The following is a 21,089-nucleotide window of genomic DNA, read 5'->3' as shown; positions in this document are numbered from 1 at the left end:
CGGAATTCTTTGCTTCAAAGCAGAGAACGAATTTTTTGTTCGGTTCCTACTATAAAATCAAGTAATTGCTCTATCGACATTATCATGATCCTTTGCATGTTCATGTATCTGTGGACGTAATTCGTACGTGCAAATAGTAACACCGTGTTGATGACCAGGAGACCATTCCCCTTTTAATCCAATATAATAAATTTTGATTTTATCTACTCCTTCTTTGCCAGTAAAATATAAACTTAAGTGATATACAGATGAAAATTTTACTATCCTGTAATATTAAACAAGAATTACAATAAACTTTTATACCTTCATTATTTTTCTCAATTCTATTAACGATACAATAGAATATATATACTTAAGAGAATATTCATGCATTCCATGCATATCAATACATAATTCAAATTCTTGTTCGGGTTCTGTGGCTACATCATCCAATGTCATAAAAGGTCGATTTTTATATCTACGTAAAAAAAATTATTTTATTTATTATTAATAAGCAAATGATATTTTGTGCTTTTGTAGAACTGGATTGAACTATTCCAAAAGTAAAGATGAAGAAATACTTACAATTTTACTTTATTTGGTTGAAAATCATTTTCACTGCCAATAACGATAAGGCCTTTTAATTTTACGTTTCCTGTAAAACTAAAGAAAAACAAAAATTATTTATCTTTTTAAAAATGTAAATTAGTGTATGCCAAAATATAGAAACGTACGGAATATTAAATAGGAGATCGTTATCCATGTCACTTTCAACATACTGGAAAAAAAATAGACTAGCTATAATGTAAGTATGTAACTATATACTGAGATCATAATTATATGGAGAGTTTAGAAGCCAATCAGTGTAAGTCCATTAACCTTAAAATTAAGATACATAAGGATTTTGCAAACTAGTTACAGAAAAATAGCAATGTCATTAATAATGAAAAGCACAATTTTTATTTTAAGATGACATACAAATGTACTTCCACTTAACTGAAAGAGAAACAAAAGAAAAATACTAATGTTTTTTTAGAGAAAGCAAATTAAATGAAAGAAATGTAACTTATGTGATTCAGTGGTGTCCACTGAAAAATCTAATAATGAATGTGAATTTAAATAAGTCAATCTATGTATTCATCCGAATTATCATTTTCACTACCTGCATCAACGTTCATTTGATTCGATTCTGAGGTTGATGCTCGTGTTTTTTCATTAATTGTAGCTAAATTTTGCTTGAATATGTTGTTCTGAATAAGTCCACGAACATAAATATTTTGTTTGCCATTATCACCTAATTTATAAAAAGACTAAAAACTAAATTATCTTTCATGAGGACAAACTGTCGTAAAACATTGTAGAACACAATTACAATCTGAGTTTTTCAATTTTTTTGCAGGATCGTTGTTTCAACTTTGATTTGTATAAGCTTCGCCAGCATATCTTTTAGCAACATTTACTACTCTTTTCTATGTCTTTTTATTCCTTCATCGCTTTCTTCCATTTGCTTGACCTTCTGCATTATTAGTGTTCTCATTTTCGTCTTTGTTATCTTCTAACTCGACCTCACTATTTATACAGGATTCCGGCATATCTTAAAAATATATAGCTTCATTGTCACAAATTTAATATTTATATTCTAAATACATGTTAACAATGTGTTTCAATATTTATATTGTAAGTACACGTAAAATATGTGTATAAAAATACCACAAATTTTTAAGTTTAGGTTTTTCTTACCATCATGGCAATGAGATAAATTTTCATGATTATCTGGTAAGTACTTGGATTCACTGTTACTCATGGTCTGGGTTAGACGATGTAAACAATAAAGCATAAACTAGTAAATAATATAGCTTAACCTAGTAAACAATAAAACAAACATCTTTTAGCTGACTTACATTAACTGCTCCCTGAATTTTCAATTTTGCTTAGTCATCCCATGGTCAATATAAGTGTTGCTATTGTTTATTTATGAAGAAGTAGACTATATTGACTTAATCAATCGAAAGATCCTATGATAAAGATGGTTTTACACTATGTAACTCATTTTCAAAAAATAGGGAACTTACTTTGATTGGTTTCTGATCCATCCATATATACTGATATTATAATTATACATACATATAAGAGATCACTTAGTCAATTTTTTCAATAGAATCTTACATAAATTTGGACATTTATGAATAATTTGTATTCATTGTCCCTAATATTTAGATAAAACATTACTTTTTATTTTTTATAGATAAAAAAACTTATAAAGAAATACAGTTTAGCAAAGGAAAGTAAAAGTATAGGTATAAATTCAGTACTTTATAAGTTATAAATCATTTTACTAAATATTTTCTATTTAATTTTAAACATTTATTAATATTAAGGGGGCAGGACTGTTTGACATGTTCAAAAGTAAGACATATAAATAACTGCGGAAATGAAAATAAAAATTTCATTGATATAAGTTTTTGTGCTTTAATTTATCATAGTATGAGATGTAGAAAACAGCATTAATTTTTTTTTAAATAATCATGGTTTGCATTTTTGACATCAAGGTTTTCAGAAATAGTGTGCAAGATATCTTGAGATCTAACTAACAAATTACTTTGAAATTTTGTAAATATCTTTACCATAATATTTATTAGGGAACGACGTAGCCATTTTTTAAAAATTTTAATTATTTCAAAGAATATAAACAATAAACACAAATTTTTCATTCAAATTCGACTTCTCAAATGCATATTGCTGCAATTTTGACAATTTTAACTAAAATTAAATTTTTCGAACATTAATTCCTAGAGAATATATTACAGTTTTAAGCAATTTTCAAATTTTTGCTTCAGCTCATCCCAATTGGTGGTATAGAAAAAGATTCGCTGGAAGCAATGACAAGAGCAAATGGTTGTTCTCTAGAGCTCATACTATGGTAAATTAAAGGACAAAAATTTATATCAACCAAATGTTTATTTTCGTTTCTGCAGTAATTTGTAATATGTCTTCTTTTTGAACACATCAGAGTCCTGTTCCCTTAATAGCATGTTCATACATTCATGAAAAATTTACCACTTTCAAATCTTTAAACTTATTTCATGAGTGTGAATTATTGTTCAGCTTAATGATGCTGGAATTTTGAATTTCACAACTGCACATTCTTGGTTTAGCATAAAGGGTACAAAGAGAAACTAAAGAAAATAAATATAATACCTACTCTGCTTGTATCTAATCTATCTTCCCATGGCTTGAATACAGTAGCACCGCTACCTTCTTGACATTCGTTTAGGCATTCCACATTTTGTATATCAATTTTCTTATACAAACTATACTCCATACCCAAATTTCCTTCATCGTGGATCTTTCCGCAATTGCACTGTGACATCGTATAAAAACCTGAACAAAAATTCGAAATACATAATACGAACACACAGATAACAACTGAATAAATACTACTACCAATCCTAATATAAAATTAGCAATATAAAATATTGCGACAGATTTTTCGTCTTAAAATATTTTATCGATATTGTAAAAATTGAAAGATGAAAATAAAATTATGCATTATCGATACTTAAGGTTAGTATATAATATTAAAATTTCCACTTAAATATGCTATGAAAAACATTAAACTCTCTAAATACTAATAATATTTTAATTTGACATTAATAAAACAAATACATTTAAAAATTTAACTTTACCACAGTGTGTCCAGATTTGGCATAATTGAGTGCACCGACGTCGATACTAGAAACGACGAACTTCGCACTGTGGCCAGATCGGGTATAAATGTATAATTGAGTGCATCGAAATCGACAATAGTGACGACGAATTTCCTTAGCGTCTAACGGAGTGGTGGGTATAGCAGGCATATACTACCGCACGAGACACGTGTACGTGAGCTCGGCACTTCGTACAATTTCGGGAAAACGATATACAATTAAAAAACTACAAGATCATCATTATCCGTGAGCTGATTACGCTCAAAATCTAATCAGACCTTGAAACAAGAACATAAAATTTAAATGTAAAGTTTCATTGAAATTCATTCAGTCGTTTAGACACAATCATATTAATAGCATACGTACATAGGCATAACAAAAATTTCTTTTTTTTTAATAGTCATAATATGATCAGGGGGTTTTAAAACGTATATTTTTGGTAAAAAAAATTTGAGACATTTTTTTCCATTATGGTACTTTCCTTATACCTACATAGTTCGGAAAGTAAAAATGTTGGGGCAGTCGAGACTCGAAATTGTATGTCGAATATCGCAAGGTCGAATTTCAACTGTTGTAAGAGCAAAAATGAAAGGCTCATATTCGGCTTCTTTCTTGATTCGTCAAAGTTAAGTGAAATGCCGAGCTCACGTGCATGTGGCCCGCGCGGTAGTATATGCTGCTTTCCCCAACACTCTGTTAGACGCTAAGGAAGTTCGTCGTTACTAGTGTCGTCGTCAATGCACTCAATTATGTCAAATCTGATCACACTGGCCACTCTGGGTTGTAGGTTGTTGATTGTAGATGCACAGTACATGACATATGTATCACGTTGTAGCGAAATAGTATAGTTACTCTTTTAAAAAATATTAAAAAATACTGTATCGCCTATTAGTAGGTAATCGCATATTTCATTATTATTGCGTTTTTGATAGCTGCAAGCGTAGAATGTCGCTTAATTCTTATAAGTGGCTTAACTAATGTGTCATTTGCTCGTTACGTTATTAAACGTCACTTTTGTTTAAAATAAGTCAATTCATAATTATGAATTCGGGAAACCAGTTGCCAAATCTCGATAAGATTTTTCGAGCTGACGAAGAAGTGGATTTTTTGCCATCGAGAGGGTACGTTCCTTTTATTTTTATTTTTATTTCACCGACACGGTATATTAATAATCGTAACTGCATAGTAGAATGTTCTACAATTTTGTTTGTTTGTTTAAAACAGTGATAATTTTTAAATAGCGAATGTAACTAAAGTATTGTAACATAAAAGTTATGCTGTTAATTTTTTCATTTTTAATTATTGTTTTGCGTTCTTCTTTCTATTTTTAAAATCTTATTTTAATCAAAGTAACCATCGAATGCAAAATGCTTCTTTTAAAATCAATATACTACTGCTTTTTAGATCCAATTTGGCTGCTATTTTTGGGACACAAGTTAAATCATCAGACAGTCACTCCTTACCAAAGCACCAGGTTTCGAAAAAGGCAAACAGTCATCGACATGTAGCAGAAATGCTTACAAACAAAACTGAAGTCATAATAGCTAAAGCAGTGCATGCATTTAAACTGTAAGCTATAATATCTTAATTATCTGTTTTTTTAGCCTTTTTCTTTAATACATTATAAGTAACATTATATTTTAGACAAAATGGAGTTTACGTATTAGTTGGAACACTTGGTATGGCCCTTATAGGAAATAGAGCGACAAAACTATATCAAATTATTTTATATAAAACAAAGCAAGAACATGTGTCCATTGTTACAGTGACACATGATTTTTTGTATACGATACAGCCAAATGATTATTCCAGTTACTATGATAACAATAATGTAAATTGGTCAATTTTATTTGAAAGTAGTGATACTTGTACAGAATTTGCCAAAGAAATTGGATTAGCTCGATATTTTTCAAAAAATGAAAGAATAGATGATGTGCTTTATCAAGATTTATCATCTGTCAACACAGATGTAATAGCAAAAAAAGGAGACAATGTATCTGTCAAATATTTAATAGCTTCAGAAATAGTACAACCTTTCAAAAGTAATTTTACAGCATTACAAACAATGACAGTACACATATCTACGGATGATAATTGGGAAAAGTCACTTTCAGGAAGCAGCAAGGGGTTGAAACGAATTTTATTTTTGCCTCCTAATAAGCAGGTTTTACTTCGATAATTTTATAAAATTTTAACAAAGTTAAATAAGTCAAATTCATACAGAAATTTTAAATATAATATTTTTTAGATTAGTTTGGGTCCCGGATTTCCAAAAGAGAGGGATATTTTATTGGAAATAGAAATTATAGATATACAACCACAAGCAGAAATTCCTTACTCAGATAAAATTACAAGCGACAAAGCTTCAATCATATCACGAATGGCAAAAATGGGTCAGTCTATGTTACCAAAAACTCCTACTACCACCACTACCGACTCTGAAGATACAGAAGTATTTAAGACATTTCTTTCTTTAAATATTCATAATGCTTTACGCAATGAATAATAGATTTTTATATGTTTACAGGATGACATACCACACAAATCACCACGTAACAAAAAGGTGAATAAACATTTACCTTAATTACCAAGAATAAGGCTGGGTTAGGGTTGGGGCATATACTGCTCATCATTGTTATATTACACGCACCATTATTAGTTTGCTGGTTCCCTTTGGTAACTATGCTGGGATCTTACAAATACATAAGTGAGAGTCAAGTTAGTATGGTGGGAGTAGTTAGGTGATAAGGGAAAGAGTAGCATATGGCCCACTGATCACGAGTTCAGAAGCCCTGATCAAGAAATTCTACGAAATCTATTGAACTTTAAGAATGTAATGTATTCGTACTATATGACTTAGGTGGAATCGTTAGAAAAAGGATCTCAAAAGAGATATCTTTTGCAAGAATCTATAGAAGAAACAACAAGAAATGCACACAGAGCATTACAACCGAAAGGCGACGCGACTGTAATAAATACTAGTAAACCTTTTGTTTCTACGTCTACGTTTACTTCTCAATGGTCTCCTACGCAAATACAGGTATGGAAATTTAATTGTATCGTAAATTATGTTCTTGCGTGAAAGGTATTATTAGTGTATTAACCTGTGTATTTATCGTAGTCAAATTTTGTTACTATGGACGGTCAGGTGTATTCATTACAACCACAAAGCACAACTCCAACAATATCGTCGGTGATAGATCCAGGATTAAACATGTTGTTATCAGAAAGTAGAATGACAAATTCCGAACTTAGAATGGGAATCTCTAAGATAGCCGACAATGTGCAGAAATTGCTTGATAAGGTAGTTACATACTGAAGAAATCCTACATTATTTACAAAGATGCCATCATTTATCATGTACAGTTTCATGTTCTTGAACTTCAAAATGCTACATCTCCTGTAAAAGATAAAACAGTTTTGGATGCTGCATTGAAAATGTTATTAACCATGAATGCATCTCATACTGGAGAAAAGGATAACGAACTACAGAAAAATACTGATGTTACAGTTACTGATAATTTTAGTGAGCTGAATGAGATGCAAAGTAGAGTAGCCATATTGGAAAAGGAATTGGAAAAGACAAAAAGTAATCATAGCTTTCATACGTTATCTTTTAATTACCTGTAACAATATAATTGACATAATAATTTATAGAAGCGTTGCTTGTTTATACAGAGTGTATACAAAATCTTGAAGATCACAAGGAATCTCTAATACAAATTAATGAAAACTTAAATAAAAATGTTCATGAATTAGAGATATCGTTGAAGGATACAAATAGTGTACTTGTAAAAACCAAAAAAAATTTAGAAGTAGCTAAGAAACTTAATAGCAATTACGAGGAACAAAATATAATGCTACACTCTAAATGCAATAGTCTAGCTTCTGAAGGTACTATGGAGGTAAAAGAAGTAAAACTCGCCTTTTTTTCTTGTACCTATTGTTTGTATTTTTGCTTAAAAGAAATTGCTGCTTGTGTCAGTTTCTAGATCTATCATATATTCAGAATGATCCACATAAATTGATGTTTTTTTTTCGGAAACTATTAAGGATAAGGAATTAATAATAATGAATTATCAATGAACTATTTTCTCATCGATTTAAATAATTTTTAAATATATTAAAAGGACGTTATTTTTTTAGTGGATATTATAAAACAAAGTTCGTGTCGAAAAGTATAATGCCCAAAGGTATAGTTCGTAATACTTTATGTGGATTGTTCTGTATATTATCGGATTTTCTAAATATTTTATTATTGGTAATTATTCTGTTTAGAATGACAGTAAAAATAGAGAAATCAAACATATAATGAACCGAATTTATCATATACTGTTAGATAAATTCGTGGATGAATCCTATCCTACAAATTACATTAAATCAACGATAGCAAATACAATAAAGGTAAGTCCTCATGATTTAAACAGTTTATAACATTAGATTTATATTTTATAATGTTTACCATGAATACAATTTTAGAATGTCACATTACAAATTCTACATAATACTAGTGAAAGAAGTAACAGGGAACAAACAGAATTAATGTCCACTAAAGTTATGGAAAATGATGATTCAGAAATTACCAATGTAGAATTAAAAAATGCTGATATAAGCACTTCTACGAACCAATCGTCTAAGCTAACTGGAGTTTCAGGAAATGCTAACGTAATATTCATTCTCAATGTTTAATTTCATGTATGTTATGCTTTAAATATTTTATTTGTAAAGCCTTTTACTCGCAGATATCGATGGTACTGCTACAAGATGAACCACCACCCATTCCTCTTATCGATATCGAAGATGATACAGATTGGTTGCATTAATAATTATATTCTACATTTTGTAGTTATATTTTTTCCGTCTTTAATGTGAAGAAGGACCTTATGTTAAATGTGAAAATTTTATCCTTGCAGCAGCACGATGTTCGGTCGTCAAGTAGTCTACATGTGTGATACAATGCTAAGGGAAAGACAAAACTTTTTTATTTTTCATTCCTTTTGCATAGAATTTTTGAAACATCTTTCTGATTAAAATGAGACCAAACACCTCATAATTTAGATAATATTTATTTATGTAATAAATTCATAAGTTATTATACTTCATAATTGATGCTAATATTAGACAAAAACAGGTTCTTAACAAAATTTAAAATAATATTACACCTGCTATGTTTGTTGTGTGACGTAGTACAATATTTAGGTATTCATTTAGTTTTGTGGCGTCACCTCCCGTACTTACCACCAGAGGGATTGCGCTCTTGCAAGTGCTCGATCGACCTCTTCATTGTTATATGTCACTCCTCAACTGACTACCCAATATCCCGTCGTCTAAGGCAGGGCCTACTAGAAAGTCTTACTGATGAATCCACTAGCAGGCCCACGACGAAACGCTATCCTCCCCTCCCTTTCCTTTTCTGCTTCTTGGAGTAACAGGTGCTATTTCTAAATTAGATATTATTCTGGAGTTAAATACTCACTAGACGATGTTGATGTACTATAACACTATCTGCATCATTTCATTTTGAAGTTCCTGGTACTATCACAGTTAATTTCATGGAACTTTATGTTGATGCCTACTGTAGTTTTAATATGGAGTAATATCTCTGCTTCTGATCAAAATTTTAGACTAAAGTCTCATATGAAAAGTTAGATGGTATACCTCCAGTAGCATGCCTACTAATTATCTTCGTTTTATCTATACCTGCCATTTGTCCTTTATTCAAATAATATCGTTTAATGCACTTAGTAACTATGTATTGCTTTCTTTAGTGATTCATCTTTCAAGTTTCTGGTAGCTGCTATGGATGCACATGCAGCAAAATTGATGTCAGAATATTTAAGATATTGCCCTCCTCCCTGAGTGCTCTGATTGATAATAATAATAACAACAACATTCACCTTATTTATATTTAATAATGATGCAATTTCTTGAATATCATCCTTAGAAAAGCAGGCCCTACCTTAGATGACGGGATATTGGGTAGTCGAGCGCTTGCGAGAGCATAGTACGGAAGGTGATGCCACGGTTCATTAATTTATTTGATTAAAAAATCGAGTTTATTACAAAATAAAGCAAAAAATACATTTTTCGATGTACAGTCTGACAACGAGTTAAAGTACAGATTTAAGTAAAATTAGGTCAGGGATTAATAAAAAAACAGCTGCATTCATCTCGAATATTCTTAGGTGACATTCTCTTTTTTCCTTGGAACGTTTTAGAAAAACAAACATACCATACCTTTGCTACAGAAGCAAATCACGGCTACGACGTGTGTAGATTACTTTATGGTCGCGATTTGCAAATGTTCTCTTTAGAGTTATGTCATTTCCGCAGCAAGGGTGCGGTATTTCTGTTTTTCGCATGATCGTTCAAATGCGAAGGAAGAAGCGGCAGAATACACACTCTGAACTCGTTTTGTGTGCACGTCATGTCATTAGATTTTCGGACTGTGAAATTCGTTTCTGGCTAACGATAAATGTAAATTTAAATAAGAACGTCATTGTCTCACATGAATATTGCTAACTACCTGGACTCTTAGTCCCTCTTTGTCCATCGTTTGATATTCCTCTCTATCTCTTTTTACATTTGAAACTAGTGATAAAACACGACGAAGAACATGTTCCCCTTATGTTAGATGTGACTCTGCGGTTTTGAGGAATGTATACGTAATGTACATTCAAATATTATCTAAATTATGTCTTGTTTGGTCTTATTTTAATAAAAAAAAATTTTTATACAAAAAGAACAAGAAATGAAAAAATTTTGTCTTTTCCTCTCTATTGCATCACGCGGATATTCAACATTGAATTGTTTTACGCTATCTGGAGACCGAGCTCGATTTAGTCCTTCATCCTACGGTTGCTATTCCTTTGTATCTCTACGTTTGAAACGAGTGGTAAACACAACGAATATTGTCCCCTTGCATTAAATGTGATTTTGGCCTCAAGTAACGTATATTTAAGGCGGGAATACTGTACTATGTAAACAAATTTTTGTAATGCCCAATGATTCTTTTAAACTCAGAAGAATTTTCATCAATGGTGTGCAAAAATTGTTGTAAAAAACTAATCATTTAATATTAATAAATACTATTTTAGTTACAATATTGATTTATGGTTTTCATCTATATTTTGTTCTAAAAATAAATGCCTGGTTTTCTTACGTTTTGTATTTATACATACGCGACGAATGTTCTACGAAAAGAAAATGTGTCGATTTAACATCAAGAAATTAGGAATTGTTTTTGTTTTAATTGAAATCGATTAAATTACATAAAATAGAAAGACGTTGAAATCAAGTGAAATTACAACAGTTGCGCTGTAGTTCAGTTGCTTGTCCTGTTTTAGAAATGGCGCAAAATCACGGTGTACGTTTTCATAACGATCGAACAAGATAAATTTTTGATGAAAGGAAGAAATACAACGAAAGATATGACGAGACGTAAGTTATTCTATAAAGACTGGGAATTAATAGGGAACAGAAAATCCTGCGGTCCCGCCTGACTTTATCCGGTTCTTGAATAATTCTATTTGGCTGTGTTCACGGTTTTCTCATCTTGGCTTCTACCACGCCAATCAAATTAAAATATAACCACAAAACTTAGACCGAGAAAAACAAATGCTATTATTTTAAATAAATCCTTGTCGAGGGATTCAGCTAATAGGAATCAAATAGAGAAATGATGGTACAAAGAAGAAATACAACAATATTATTCAATTTGTCTCTATATAGTCTAACCTCCTTTTCATCTTCAAATACGTAAACACACAATATTATGAATTGTAAACAATACATTTTATTAATTTATTTTGTTTCTATTAATTTATTTACAATGTTAATGTCATACAAACTGACACGAAAATTATTTTACAAATATTACAATTGTTTAATGACCTTCTATGCATTTATCAATTAATAAATAATATATACTTCATTATGAAATAGATTGTTAGCTGTTGTTTTTATAATGGATGTAAATACGGTGGAAGATGAAGATGTATCCTTCCATTTGGGGGAAATGTTTGACAGTTACGAAGAATTGGAACGTAAACTGGAGAAATTTTCAAAGCGTAGTTTAGTTCACTATTGGAGAAGAGACAGCAGAACAGTTAGTGGAGCTCATATGAAAACTGCTCGTCCAATTAGTGAGCGTTTAAAGTATTACTCTGTAAAATATGCTTGTATCTATGGTGGTCAAAAGTTTCTACCGCGTGGAGCTGGCAGAAGACAGTCTCAGTTAGTTTATAAGATCATATATTGTTAAAATTAGATTGTTAAAGTAATTATTTTGAAATAAATGAATACATATAATCAAATGTATCTTTGAACATATTTTATACATATTACATTTCTATTTAGATCCATAAGGACAAATTGTCCTGCTCATATTATGTTAAGAGCATCAAAAGATGGTACAAAGTTAGAGGTAACTAGTGTCAATAATGAACATAATCATGAAATCTCTGAGGTAAATAGGAAAGATTAAGTAATGCTAGGTTATTGCGATATATTCAATTTGGCTTTATCTTTATTATCTTATTAGGAATTATTTAAGAATCTTCCGCAAGAAAGAAAATTATGTGGTGAAATTAAACAGGAAGTACAAGATCTCATGCAGTTACACATTGACCGCAAGAGATTGAAAGAATATGTACGATTGCGAACAAATAAAATACTTAGGTCCAAAGATTTATTTAATATAGCGGCAGCTAATAAACAAAAGAGGAATATAACACCAGAAAGAGCATATCAATTATTTAAAAAGATCCATGATATCGAGAAGATGCAAGGCAGAGATAATGATAGGAAAACATATTCAGAGTCTGAAGATGAAATTGCACGGACGATAAAAAGGATGAAAAAAGAACAAGAATCACCTTGGGGTCAAGATGTAAGATATATAATTTCACACTGGACAACATAACATTATGTATTTAATTAAAAAAATTATTTTTTATTAGAGATTGCCAACTGAACTAGAAGTAAGCGAAGGAAACGACGGCGATGATTCTTATAGCGGTCAATTGACGCAAGAAGAGGTAGTAGATGAAATTGACACAACAGATGGCGAATTGTTGAGAACCAATAACGATGGGAATATAATAGCAGCGAACGGTGAAATTGTGGGAGAGTTAGTAATGCAAGACGGAGATCCCTCTGTAATTGTTGAATCTATCGTGAACGCTGATGGTTCTGTTTTTGTAGATGAAAGAGAATTCAATACTTATTGTAATAATCATTTGTCGCATACAGTTGATGAGAGTCAATCTCCTAGTAATAGAGGTAATTTCAATGTGGTCTATACGTGCAAAAAAACAAACACGCTAACTATATTATTTGTAACGTAATTTCGCATTAGTTTTAGATATCGAAACAATTGCGCCTACTACTGATATAGAAAAAATAAAAGGATCATCCATCTCGTCTAAACAACAAAAGAGGCCTCTTATGTCACAATTGCAACAATCTGTGAAGTCACCGAACGCTTTCCACGAAACTACAGACTCGAGAATTTGGATCATGAAAGAAGCTGCGAATGCAGATACAGAACCTGACAGCGGGCCTGAAAGTGAAGCGAACGGTTCAAAGTCAACAACAACTGTGAAAGCGGATATCGATACGTCCGAAGTGATATTGTCCGATGAAGCTAGTCATCAGTTACTTCAGGAACAGTTGGCAGTGCTTCGTGCGGAGAAGGGAAAGCTGTATCATGAGACTGAAATGCTAAAACTTAAGAAAGACAAGTTAAAATTACAAATAAACTGTTATTCGAATGAGATACGAAAGCAAGAAATGGAAAAAGAAAAGCTAAGGCTTGAAATTAAATTGTTGCAGTCAAAAGTTATGGAGGATTCCAACGACGTTTCTCATTATATTTTTGTGCCTTGAGCGATATGTCGCAATGAAACAATTGTGTGAATGTAAAGCAAAAATATTTTATGGGCAAACTTTCAACTCGTTTTTTTTCTATTTCACAAACATCGCAGATGAATCGTCTGTAAAAGTTTGAATTCGATCCTATTGTACAATGGCCGGCGCAAAACTTGTCACTGTTTTTCTTCAATACATCAAGGCGCACAATGGCTTGATAGAATGACACCTTGCATGGTAACATTATTCTATCAATTGGAACATGAAATGTGTTTCGTGTTATATGTGCGACTGTGACACACTGTTACGTTTTATGTCGGCCGCGTGTGTGTAATCACAACTATTCAAGGTGAAGATATTACTAATAAATAGTAAATTATATAAAATCTTTAACATACATTATTTTGTAAAGTTCTTTATAACAATTTATAATTTATTACAATCCATTTCCTATTTTGGAAAATGGTATGAAAATGGTATGTTATGTATGCTTTGTGCAACTTCTGTACCCACGTTTAAAAGATATATTTGTGACGAGAAGCTGTTGTATAAAATATTCTTTAAGCATGCAATGTGGCTAAATATAGTATGTTTGTATAGCTAGAATAATAAATTATTTTGTAAAAAAAGAAATTAATTTTTTGTTGTACGTAAATCCTATATTTTGCGGCAAAGTATTAAAAATTTACAATCGTTTATAAATAACATTAGTAATATTTCGTTAACTGTTTGAGCTAAATACTTACTTCCTCTTCAAGTTTCTTAACTTCGGCAATTAATGTTTGTATATCTTTTGTCCTGTGAAAAAAGAGATGGTACGAGCTGTATGAAAGTTTCATTATACGCTTATAAAAAAGCAACAAGATTACATACATATGTCCAAGGGTATTTTTAATAGTTTTCTCTTGATCGCGTTTAAAAACAATTTCTTTTCTCTTTTCGCTGTGTTCATCGTTCTCTATATGCTCTGTCTGTCGTTCTAATTTTTTTCTCAGTTCTAATAGTCGAATTTTTATTTCCTCTATCTTCATCTCCATTTTCCTCAATTCTTTAGCTTCTGCTCTTTCAATGGGAGTGATAGAAGGTTCTTTATAATTTACTAATCGTAATACTTCTTTTGCTCTGTAAATGAATGATTTCATTAAGAAATTATGATTGTAATAGTGTGGGAGAATGTTACATGAAAAGGAAAATCGAAAATAAAGAATAACATTTGTTCATATGGGGCTTCGTTTTCGAGATAATTGAATTTGAATATTTGTCAGATATGCGTGCGATTGAATGTGATTTGCTTGACATACCTGTCGATTAATCATTATTTTTACTTACGTTGAAATTCAAATTGTATTATTGCATGCATGTACAACGGATTTTCATAATTGATTTTATCGGAAACGAAGCCTCGAATAAAAAAATGTTTTCTTTATTTTTGATTTGTTTTTTCAAGTAGAATCACCCCCTTTGTGGTTGTACCATCGATACTAGGGCATCCTGTATAAAACGTGAATACGAATTTTCTTTTTATGTTAAGTTTGTATATTAATTATTCATTGATGCTTTCAGTTCCTTGAGGTAGATTTTTATTAGAATGTAAAATAATGTCCGCTAGAGAGCGAATCGTATGTAATGTCTTTAATTTAGCGAATTACAAGAAAAATAGAGAAAAAAAACGTTATTCGTCAAGAATCAATGAAAATAGAAAATATTTAACAATGATAAACTAAAGTTTTGCAAACAGTTTTTAAATACAATACTAGTTTTGATTTAGTCGAAACTTTGGACTCATTGGTTCAACTGTTACGTACGCCGAATGTTTCGTTCCCCTATTTTCCTTTTTTCTAAACTTACGTGCATTAGAATAACGCCCTACTCTTATGTACCCTTTGGAATGTATAAAATTAGGTTTCACGGGATGCAGCTGCCTGGTAACGAACGCGCTTCGAAGATTACGATATTTTTCATATCAACGTACTCTCGAATTCACCCCTACAGATTTTTGGGGTATACATATAGGGTGTTTGGCCACCTCTGGAAAAAATTTTAATGGGAGGTTCTAGAGATCAAAATAAGACGAAAATCAAGAATATCAATTTTTTGACTGCGGCTTCGTTAAAAAGTTATTAAAAAATTAAATTAAAAAATTTCAAATCATTCTGAAAAAATTATTTTTGATTGCGGAGATCAATTACAATCGTTTTTGGCGAATACACATACCCACGAAATCCTACCCACTTTCGAGAAAAAGCTCGGGTAGGTGCTGAAATTTTTCGGCGAAAAGAGAACTTTTCAAATCGATCTAAAAAAATTATTTTCGGTTACAAGGATCGATTACAATCATTTTTGGTCATTACACATACCCCCGAATTCCTACGGATTTTCGAGAAATAAATTCCTTACCGAAAATATAATTTCAGGTCAGAAATGCTTCCCTGAAATTTCATCGAATATTTAAAACATCATAACTTCTGAACGGATTGCACAATTTTAATGTTTAAAAAGGCAAGCGACGCGTATTTTAGTGTAGAATATTTAGAAATTCTAACAATATTGAACAAGTTATTCCTTGGCCCCGTAAAGTGAGAAAAACCCCATAAAAGTGGTCCAATTTTCAAACGACTGTAAATCCTACAATACTGAATATATTTCAATGAAATTCTTTTCTGAAGTAGAGCTCATGGGGGCCTACAACAAAGTATTGGACAACTTTTCTATAGGATGTCAAACAAAATTACTAAAAATCAAAAACGAATTTTTAAGAAAAATTGACCCGGGGGGGTTAGATGCCTAAATTTTAGGCGCCCCTTCGAAATCCTACCCATTGTCTAGAAAAAAATTCCAGAAGGTGGGAAATTTTTCGACAAAATTAAAAAATTTCAAATCGTTCTGGAAAAATTACTTTCGGTTGCAGGGGTTAATTACAATCGTTTTTGGTGAATAAACATACTCACGAAATACTGCGCATGTTTCGATAAAAAAATTCAATACGGGCGAAACTTCAAACGTTAATAACTTCTTAACGAAGCCTCCAGCAACAAATTTGTATTCTTGATTTGCGTCTTATTTTGGTCTCTAGAATCTTCCATTAAAATTTTACCCAGAGGTGGCCGAACACCCTGTATAAACCCAACGATCTTGCTACTCGGGGGATTAAAATTGTACAGTTACGTATAGTGTAACATCACGTCACTCCTTTCGCTGTTTAAGTTTTTGAGAGTCGGTTACATCTCGTGAGATCGGATTAAAGTTCCCTTTTGTATCGTAGTTAACCTTATAGAAACCCCGAGTTCGGTACAAACTTTATTACGGTATTTTTGATAACCGCTCTTAAAATACCATCGCATCGCCAGTGCGTCAAACACTATTTAGGTAACACGTACAATTATTTAGGTAAATCTATCATATTCCAATTTTCTTTATCCGCGGCACCTTTTATATTAAACATTTATATTAAACTTGTTTCTTTAAGAATATACAGGGTGTCTCACCCGATTTTGACATCTTCATTTTCTCGCTATTATAGTACAACAGTAATGGTGTTTTAAAATTATTTAAATTGAAATATCTCCTGAACTACTAATTTTTCGACGTTACATAGTTAGTACTTTTTTATAACGATTGCCCCGCTGAATCGATTGATGTATTAAAAAATACCTCGTTCCATTTAAAAAAACAAAGTTGACCTTTATATGACCTTTACGCGTCCACTCACGAAAAAACTAATAACATCAGAATATGCTCCACTCGATACCATTCAAGCCTCCGCTGAAACATTTTTTGTTACGAGTAACAATAGCGAGAAAATGAAGATGTCAAAATCGGGTGAGACACCCTGTATACATAGTGCTCATTATTAGACAGAGTTGATCAATTATTAAGCTCATTATTATATTACGCGATTATAGTTGAACGATCCCACAGTAATATAACTTCACCGCTCGAGTAATATTACGTTTTTAATTTAATGTTACGAGGTCAATTAACATATCCTGCGGCTTCCTGATTTCGCATTAGATTCATCTGCTACTTTGTGAACACCCAAATACGAATTCTTGCGACTTAGTGGCTCCTTGATTTCGTATCGGATTCGTCCACATAATTTATTACCATTTAGCGGTTCTTTGATGTCGCATCGAATTTGTCTGCGCTTGTTAAAACCTCCTCGCAGCTTTTCGACTTCGCATCGAGTTCGTCTGAACCGTCTTATCCTAGTGACTCCCAGATTTTTCATTGGGTTTGTTCACAACGTTTCACTCTCTTACGGTTCCCTGGTTTCGCACCAGGTTCATCTTTGAATTCAGTAACCTTCCAGCAGCTCCTCGATTTCAAATCGAGTTCGTCCGTGCATTTTACTAACAAACTGATACCACATTCCACTGGAAATACCTCTTTCTCACTCTTGGCGGCCTCGTGTGTTGCTTCGGCGCTGACTCGTTGTTTGGGTTTCGGTGAGTCGACCAGGTTTATGACACAGGACCGCGTTTTTGTAAAGTTTTAGTCACGGCCAGCATAGGCACCAAAAATTGTAGAGTTTCGTCAAGCACATACAAAGTGTCATAAACTTGGTCGGCGAAGGCAGTTTCGAGTGGTTGTAACTCCAATGGACTATCGAATGGCCACACAAATAATCTATAGGTAAAACCGTCTAATGTAACTTCGATCATGAAGAATAGAATCAATAATATTCGAAAAGGCGATATTTAATGTAAAGTAGTATAAATAAAATGGTAATAACTAAAAGTGGACGAAAATTGGTCTCGTGAAGGCACTTGAATATGGAGGCTTCAAGTGACTTGGAGTCGCATCTGTTTATGTTTGGCATTTTAGGGTAATTGAATCATCTATTCTGGGTCATGTTTTAACTATTTGTATACATTGTGTAAACTTCTATTCATTTGTTAGAGATAAAGACAAAGCCAAAGCGATGGATGCGTTTACTTCGCCTCAGTTTCAGTTTAGCATTGCTTTTATATACAGGGTGGTCCACGCAATTGTTTCAAGTCATAACTCCGTTATTATTGGATTTACGAAAAAATGCCAAAGGAAAAAGATAAATGGTTCGAAGAGCACTACATCTGTAGGCCTTTTAATTTTTGTTAGAAGCAGCAGTGCATGTGCAATTAACAATTGCATCATTTCTTTAAATAGAAATGTATATTTTTTTTTCACACAGATCGATTCTTCTGTTCATTCTACGTATAAAATGATTAGGGCACCATGGCAAAAAAATTATTAGATCTCGAGATATTTTCAAAAAATGTCTTTATCGAAGAAGATACTCAAACACTTCGTGACTATGTTGTAAAGGTAAACACCCTTTCGAGATTGTTATCATAACAGAAACTGATTTGTACGAGTAAGCATTTCATCATTCAGTAGCAATTCATGTATCATAACTCGAGTACGAAAACTAAGAATTTGAAAAAATGCGGTTTCGAAAAAATAAGTTTTGCAATAACGTTATCGCAACAAATACATCGATACGTTGGCCAGCCCGTTCACCTGATTTAAGTCCCCTTGACTTTTTTCTGTGGGGTTATTTGAAAGATAAAATTTATCCAAATCCCATAGATTCTGTAGAGAATCTGAGAGAAAGAATCATACTGTAATGTGCAGCAATAACTGTAGATAATTTAAACGCAGTTATGCAAACAATAAAAAAACGTTATCAGAAATGTTTAGAATGTAATGGAGAAGCGTTTGAGCATCTTCTTCAATAAAGACATTTTTTGAAAATATCTCGAGATCTAATAATTTTTTTGCCATGGTACCTTAATCATTTGTTACGTGGAATGAACAGAAGAATCGATCTGTGTAAAGAAAAATATGCATTTCTATTTAAAGAAATGATGCAATTGTTAATTGCACATGCACTGCTGCTTCTAACAAAAATTAAAAGGCCTACAGGTGTAGTGCTCTTCGAACCATTTATCTTTTTCCTTTGGCATTTTTTCGTAAATGCAATAATAACGGAGTTATGACTTGAAACAATTGCGTGGACCACCCTTATAGCAGCCAAAGTCGCTGTTGCGCGTTCCGTAGTGCAGTGCACGGTTGCTAATTTCATAAATTGCGACACTTGTAGCTGAAGACCGGTATATTGAGACCCTCAGCAAACGCAACAGGTGTATGACAGCACCAGAAATTACAGTAGAAGTGAATAGAGGAAGAGACAATCCTATTGGGGTGACAACGGCGAAAAGACGTTTACTAAAAAGTGGATTACGAGGATGTATGGCAATTAAAAAACCACTTTTAAGGCCTCAAAATAAATTGAAAAGGCTCCAATGGGCTGTTACATATGTCGAACGTTTCGTTCCCCAATTTTTCCGTACCACTTGTGTGCATTAGGAAAACGCTCTGCTACTTATCTACCCTTTGGAATGTAGAGTCAGTTCCCACGAGATGCAGCTGCTCGGTGACTAACGAAGTTCGGAGATTACCAAATATGGTAATGTCTAACGTGCATCTGAATCCTCCTCCACAGATTTTTGGGTATATAAACCCCTTCGTTTCCTTACTCGGGGGATCAGAATCGTACAGTTACGTTTAGAGTTAACATCACATCTCGTTACGCCGACCACGGTTTTGATAGTCAGTTGTATCTCGTGAGATCGGGGTACAATACCCTTTCGTATCAATTTTAAACCATATAGAATCCGTGAACTGGTATAAATTCTATTACGGCCTTTATTTTTAAGACTTTACGACCGACTTACCCCCGCATCGCCAGTGCGTCAACACCGCGCAAGATCATTCTAGATAAATATAATCATTCTTTGAACGCGACATAACATACACAAAACACTTGTATTTTACTTGTTGGTTTAAGAATATATCTAGTTTTATTATTAAATCAGAGTTACCTAGCTTCTTTAACCCATCATTATATAAAGCGATTATTATTAGTTAAACGTTCCCACAATAATATAACTTTACCGCTCGGGTTATATTATATTTAATAATTGAAAGTTACGAGGTCAATTAACATATCCTGAATCCAAATACAAATTCTTACAACCCAGTGGCTCCTCGATTACGCATCGAGCTCGTTCACGCAATCTAATATCATCCTAGCGGCTCCCTGATTACGCATCGGGTTCGTCCGCATCCTACAGCTCCCTGATTTCGCATCAGGTTCGTCCAATTTCTCCAACCTCCCAACAGCTCCTCGATTACGCATCGAGTTCGTCTGCGTTTGCTCCAACCTCCTAGCAGCTCCCCGATTTCGCATTGGGTTCGTCTGCGTCGTTATCAACAATCCTAGTGACTCCCCGATTTCGCATCGGGTTCGTTCACGACGTTTCACCCTCTTACGGCTCCCTGGTTTCGCACCAGGTTCGTCCGTTAGTGACTCCATTCTAGAGGTTCCCTGATTACGCATCAGGTTCGTCCTCGTTATCAACTATCGTAGCGGCTCCCCGATCTCGCATCGGGTTCGTCCGTGCACCTAACTAACAAATTGATACCATATTCCATACTTGTTCAGGCTCGGTACAGCGAGCGGGTTTATGATATGGACGTGATTTCTCCGCT

The 21,089-nt window shown here is 32.8% G+C and overlaps 4 protein-coding genes across 9 annotated transcripts in view; 2 read left to right on the top strand and 2 right to left on the bottom strand.

Annotated features, from left to right (window-relative positions):
• On the bottom strand, positions 1-3,755 carry LOC122400287 (PITH domain-containing protein GA19395). The gene is made up of 6 exons (XM_043401669.1): positions 3,666-3,755; positions 3,182-3,360; positions 714-757; positions 565-642; positions 353-457; positions 1-265 (listed from the first exon to the last, which is right to left on the bottom strand). The coding sequence occupies exons 2-6, from the start codon at positions 3,347-3,349 to the stop codon at positions 58-60; spliced, it is 603 nt and encodes a 200-aa protein (XP_043257604.1). The 5' UTR covers positions 3,350-3,360; positions 3,666-3,755; the 3' UTR covers positions 1-57.
• A 755-nt stretch (positions 3,756-4,510) lies between these two features.
• Positions 4,511-8,710, top strand: LOC122399722 (FK506-binding protein 15-like). 3 transcript variants are annotated; one of them, XM_043400631.1, is made up of 13 exons: positions 4,511-4,807; positions 5,091-5,255; positions 5,331-5,728; positions 5,801-5,850; positions 5,935-6,138; positions 6,214-6,249; positions 6,547-6,726; positions 6,808-6,990; positions 7,053-7,275; positions 7,365-7,591; positions 7,965-8,090; positions 8,166-8,351; positions 8,429-8,710. In XM_043400631.1, the coding sequence occupies exons 1-13, from the start codon at positions 4,728-4,730 to the stop codon at positions 8,507-8,509; spliced, it is 2,139 nt and encodes a 712-aa protein (XP_043256566.1). In that variant the 5' UTR covers positions 4,511-4,727; the 3' UTR covers positions 8,510-8,710. The 3 variants fall into 3 exon arrangements, with proteins under 3 accessions (XP_043256566.1, XP_043256554.1, XP_043256575.1); XM_043400619.1 differs by having other exon boundaries at positions 5,331-5,850; XM_043400640.1 differs by lacking the exons at positions 8,166-8,351; positions 8,429-8,710 and having other exon boundaries at positions 5,331-5,850; positions 7,365-7,580; positions 7,965-8,071.
• A 2,172-nt stretch (positions 8,711-10,882) lies between these two features.
• LOC122399699 lies at positions 10,883-14,114 on the top strand. Of its 4 annotated transcripts, none has more exons than XM_043400581.1 (6): positions 10,883-11,126; positions 11,631-11,921; positions 12,045-12,153; positions 12,229-12,576; positions 12,647-12,968; positions 13,045-14,114. In XM_043400581.1, the coding sequence occupies exons 2-6, from the start codon at positions 11,653-11,655 to the stop codon at positions 13,572-13,574; spliced, it is 1,578 nt and encodes a 525-aa protein (XP_043256516.1). In that variant the 5' UTR covers positions 10,883-11,126; positions 11,631-11,652; the 3' UTR covers positions 13,575-14,114. The 4 variants fall into 4 exon arrangements, with proteins under 4 accessions (XP_043256516.1, XP_043256525.1, XP_043256534.1 ...); XM_043400590.1 differs by having other exon boundaries at positions 10,883-11,370; XM_043400599.1 differs by lacking the exon at positions 10,883-11,126 and adding an exon at positions 11,388-11,467.
• A 79-nt stretch (positions 14,115-14,193) lies between these two features.
• The window catches only part of LOC122399687 (nuclear pore complex protein Nup88), a 144,320-nt gene continuing 137,424 nt past the window's right edge, over positions 14,194-21,089 (bottom strand). The window contains exons 12-13 of the mRNA XM_043400564.1: positions 14,430-14,678; positions 14,194-14,354 (exon numbers count right to left, since the gene is read on the bottom strand). Of these exons, the coding sequence (XP_043256499.1) occupies positions 14,291-14,354; positions 14,430-14,678 (313 nt within the window). The 3' untranslated portion in view covers positions 14,194-14,290. The remainder of the gene's footprint in view (positions 14,355-14,429; positions 14,679-21,089) is intronic.

The sequence above is a fragment of the Colletes gigas genome, unplaced genomic scaffold (genome assembly GCF_013123115.1).
Source record: "Colletes gigas isolate AHSC1104 unplaced genomic scaffold, ASM1312311v1 Colletes_gigas_Sc00002, whole genome shotgun sequence".
Classification (NCBI taxonomy): Eukaryota; Metazoa; Arthropoda; class Insecta; order Hymenoptera; family Colletidae; genus Colletes; species Colletes gigas.
The sequence above is the reverse complement of the archived record's forward strand: the minus strand, read 5'-3'. Positions and strand labels throughout refer to the sequence as shown.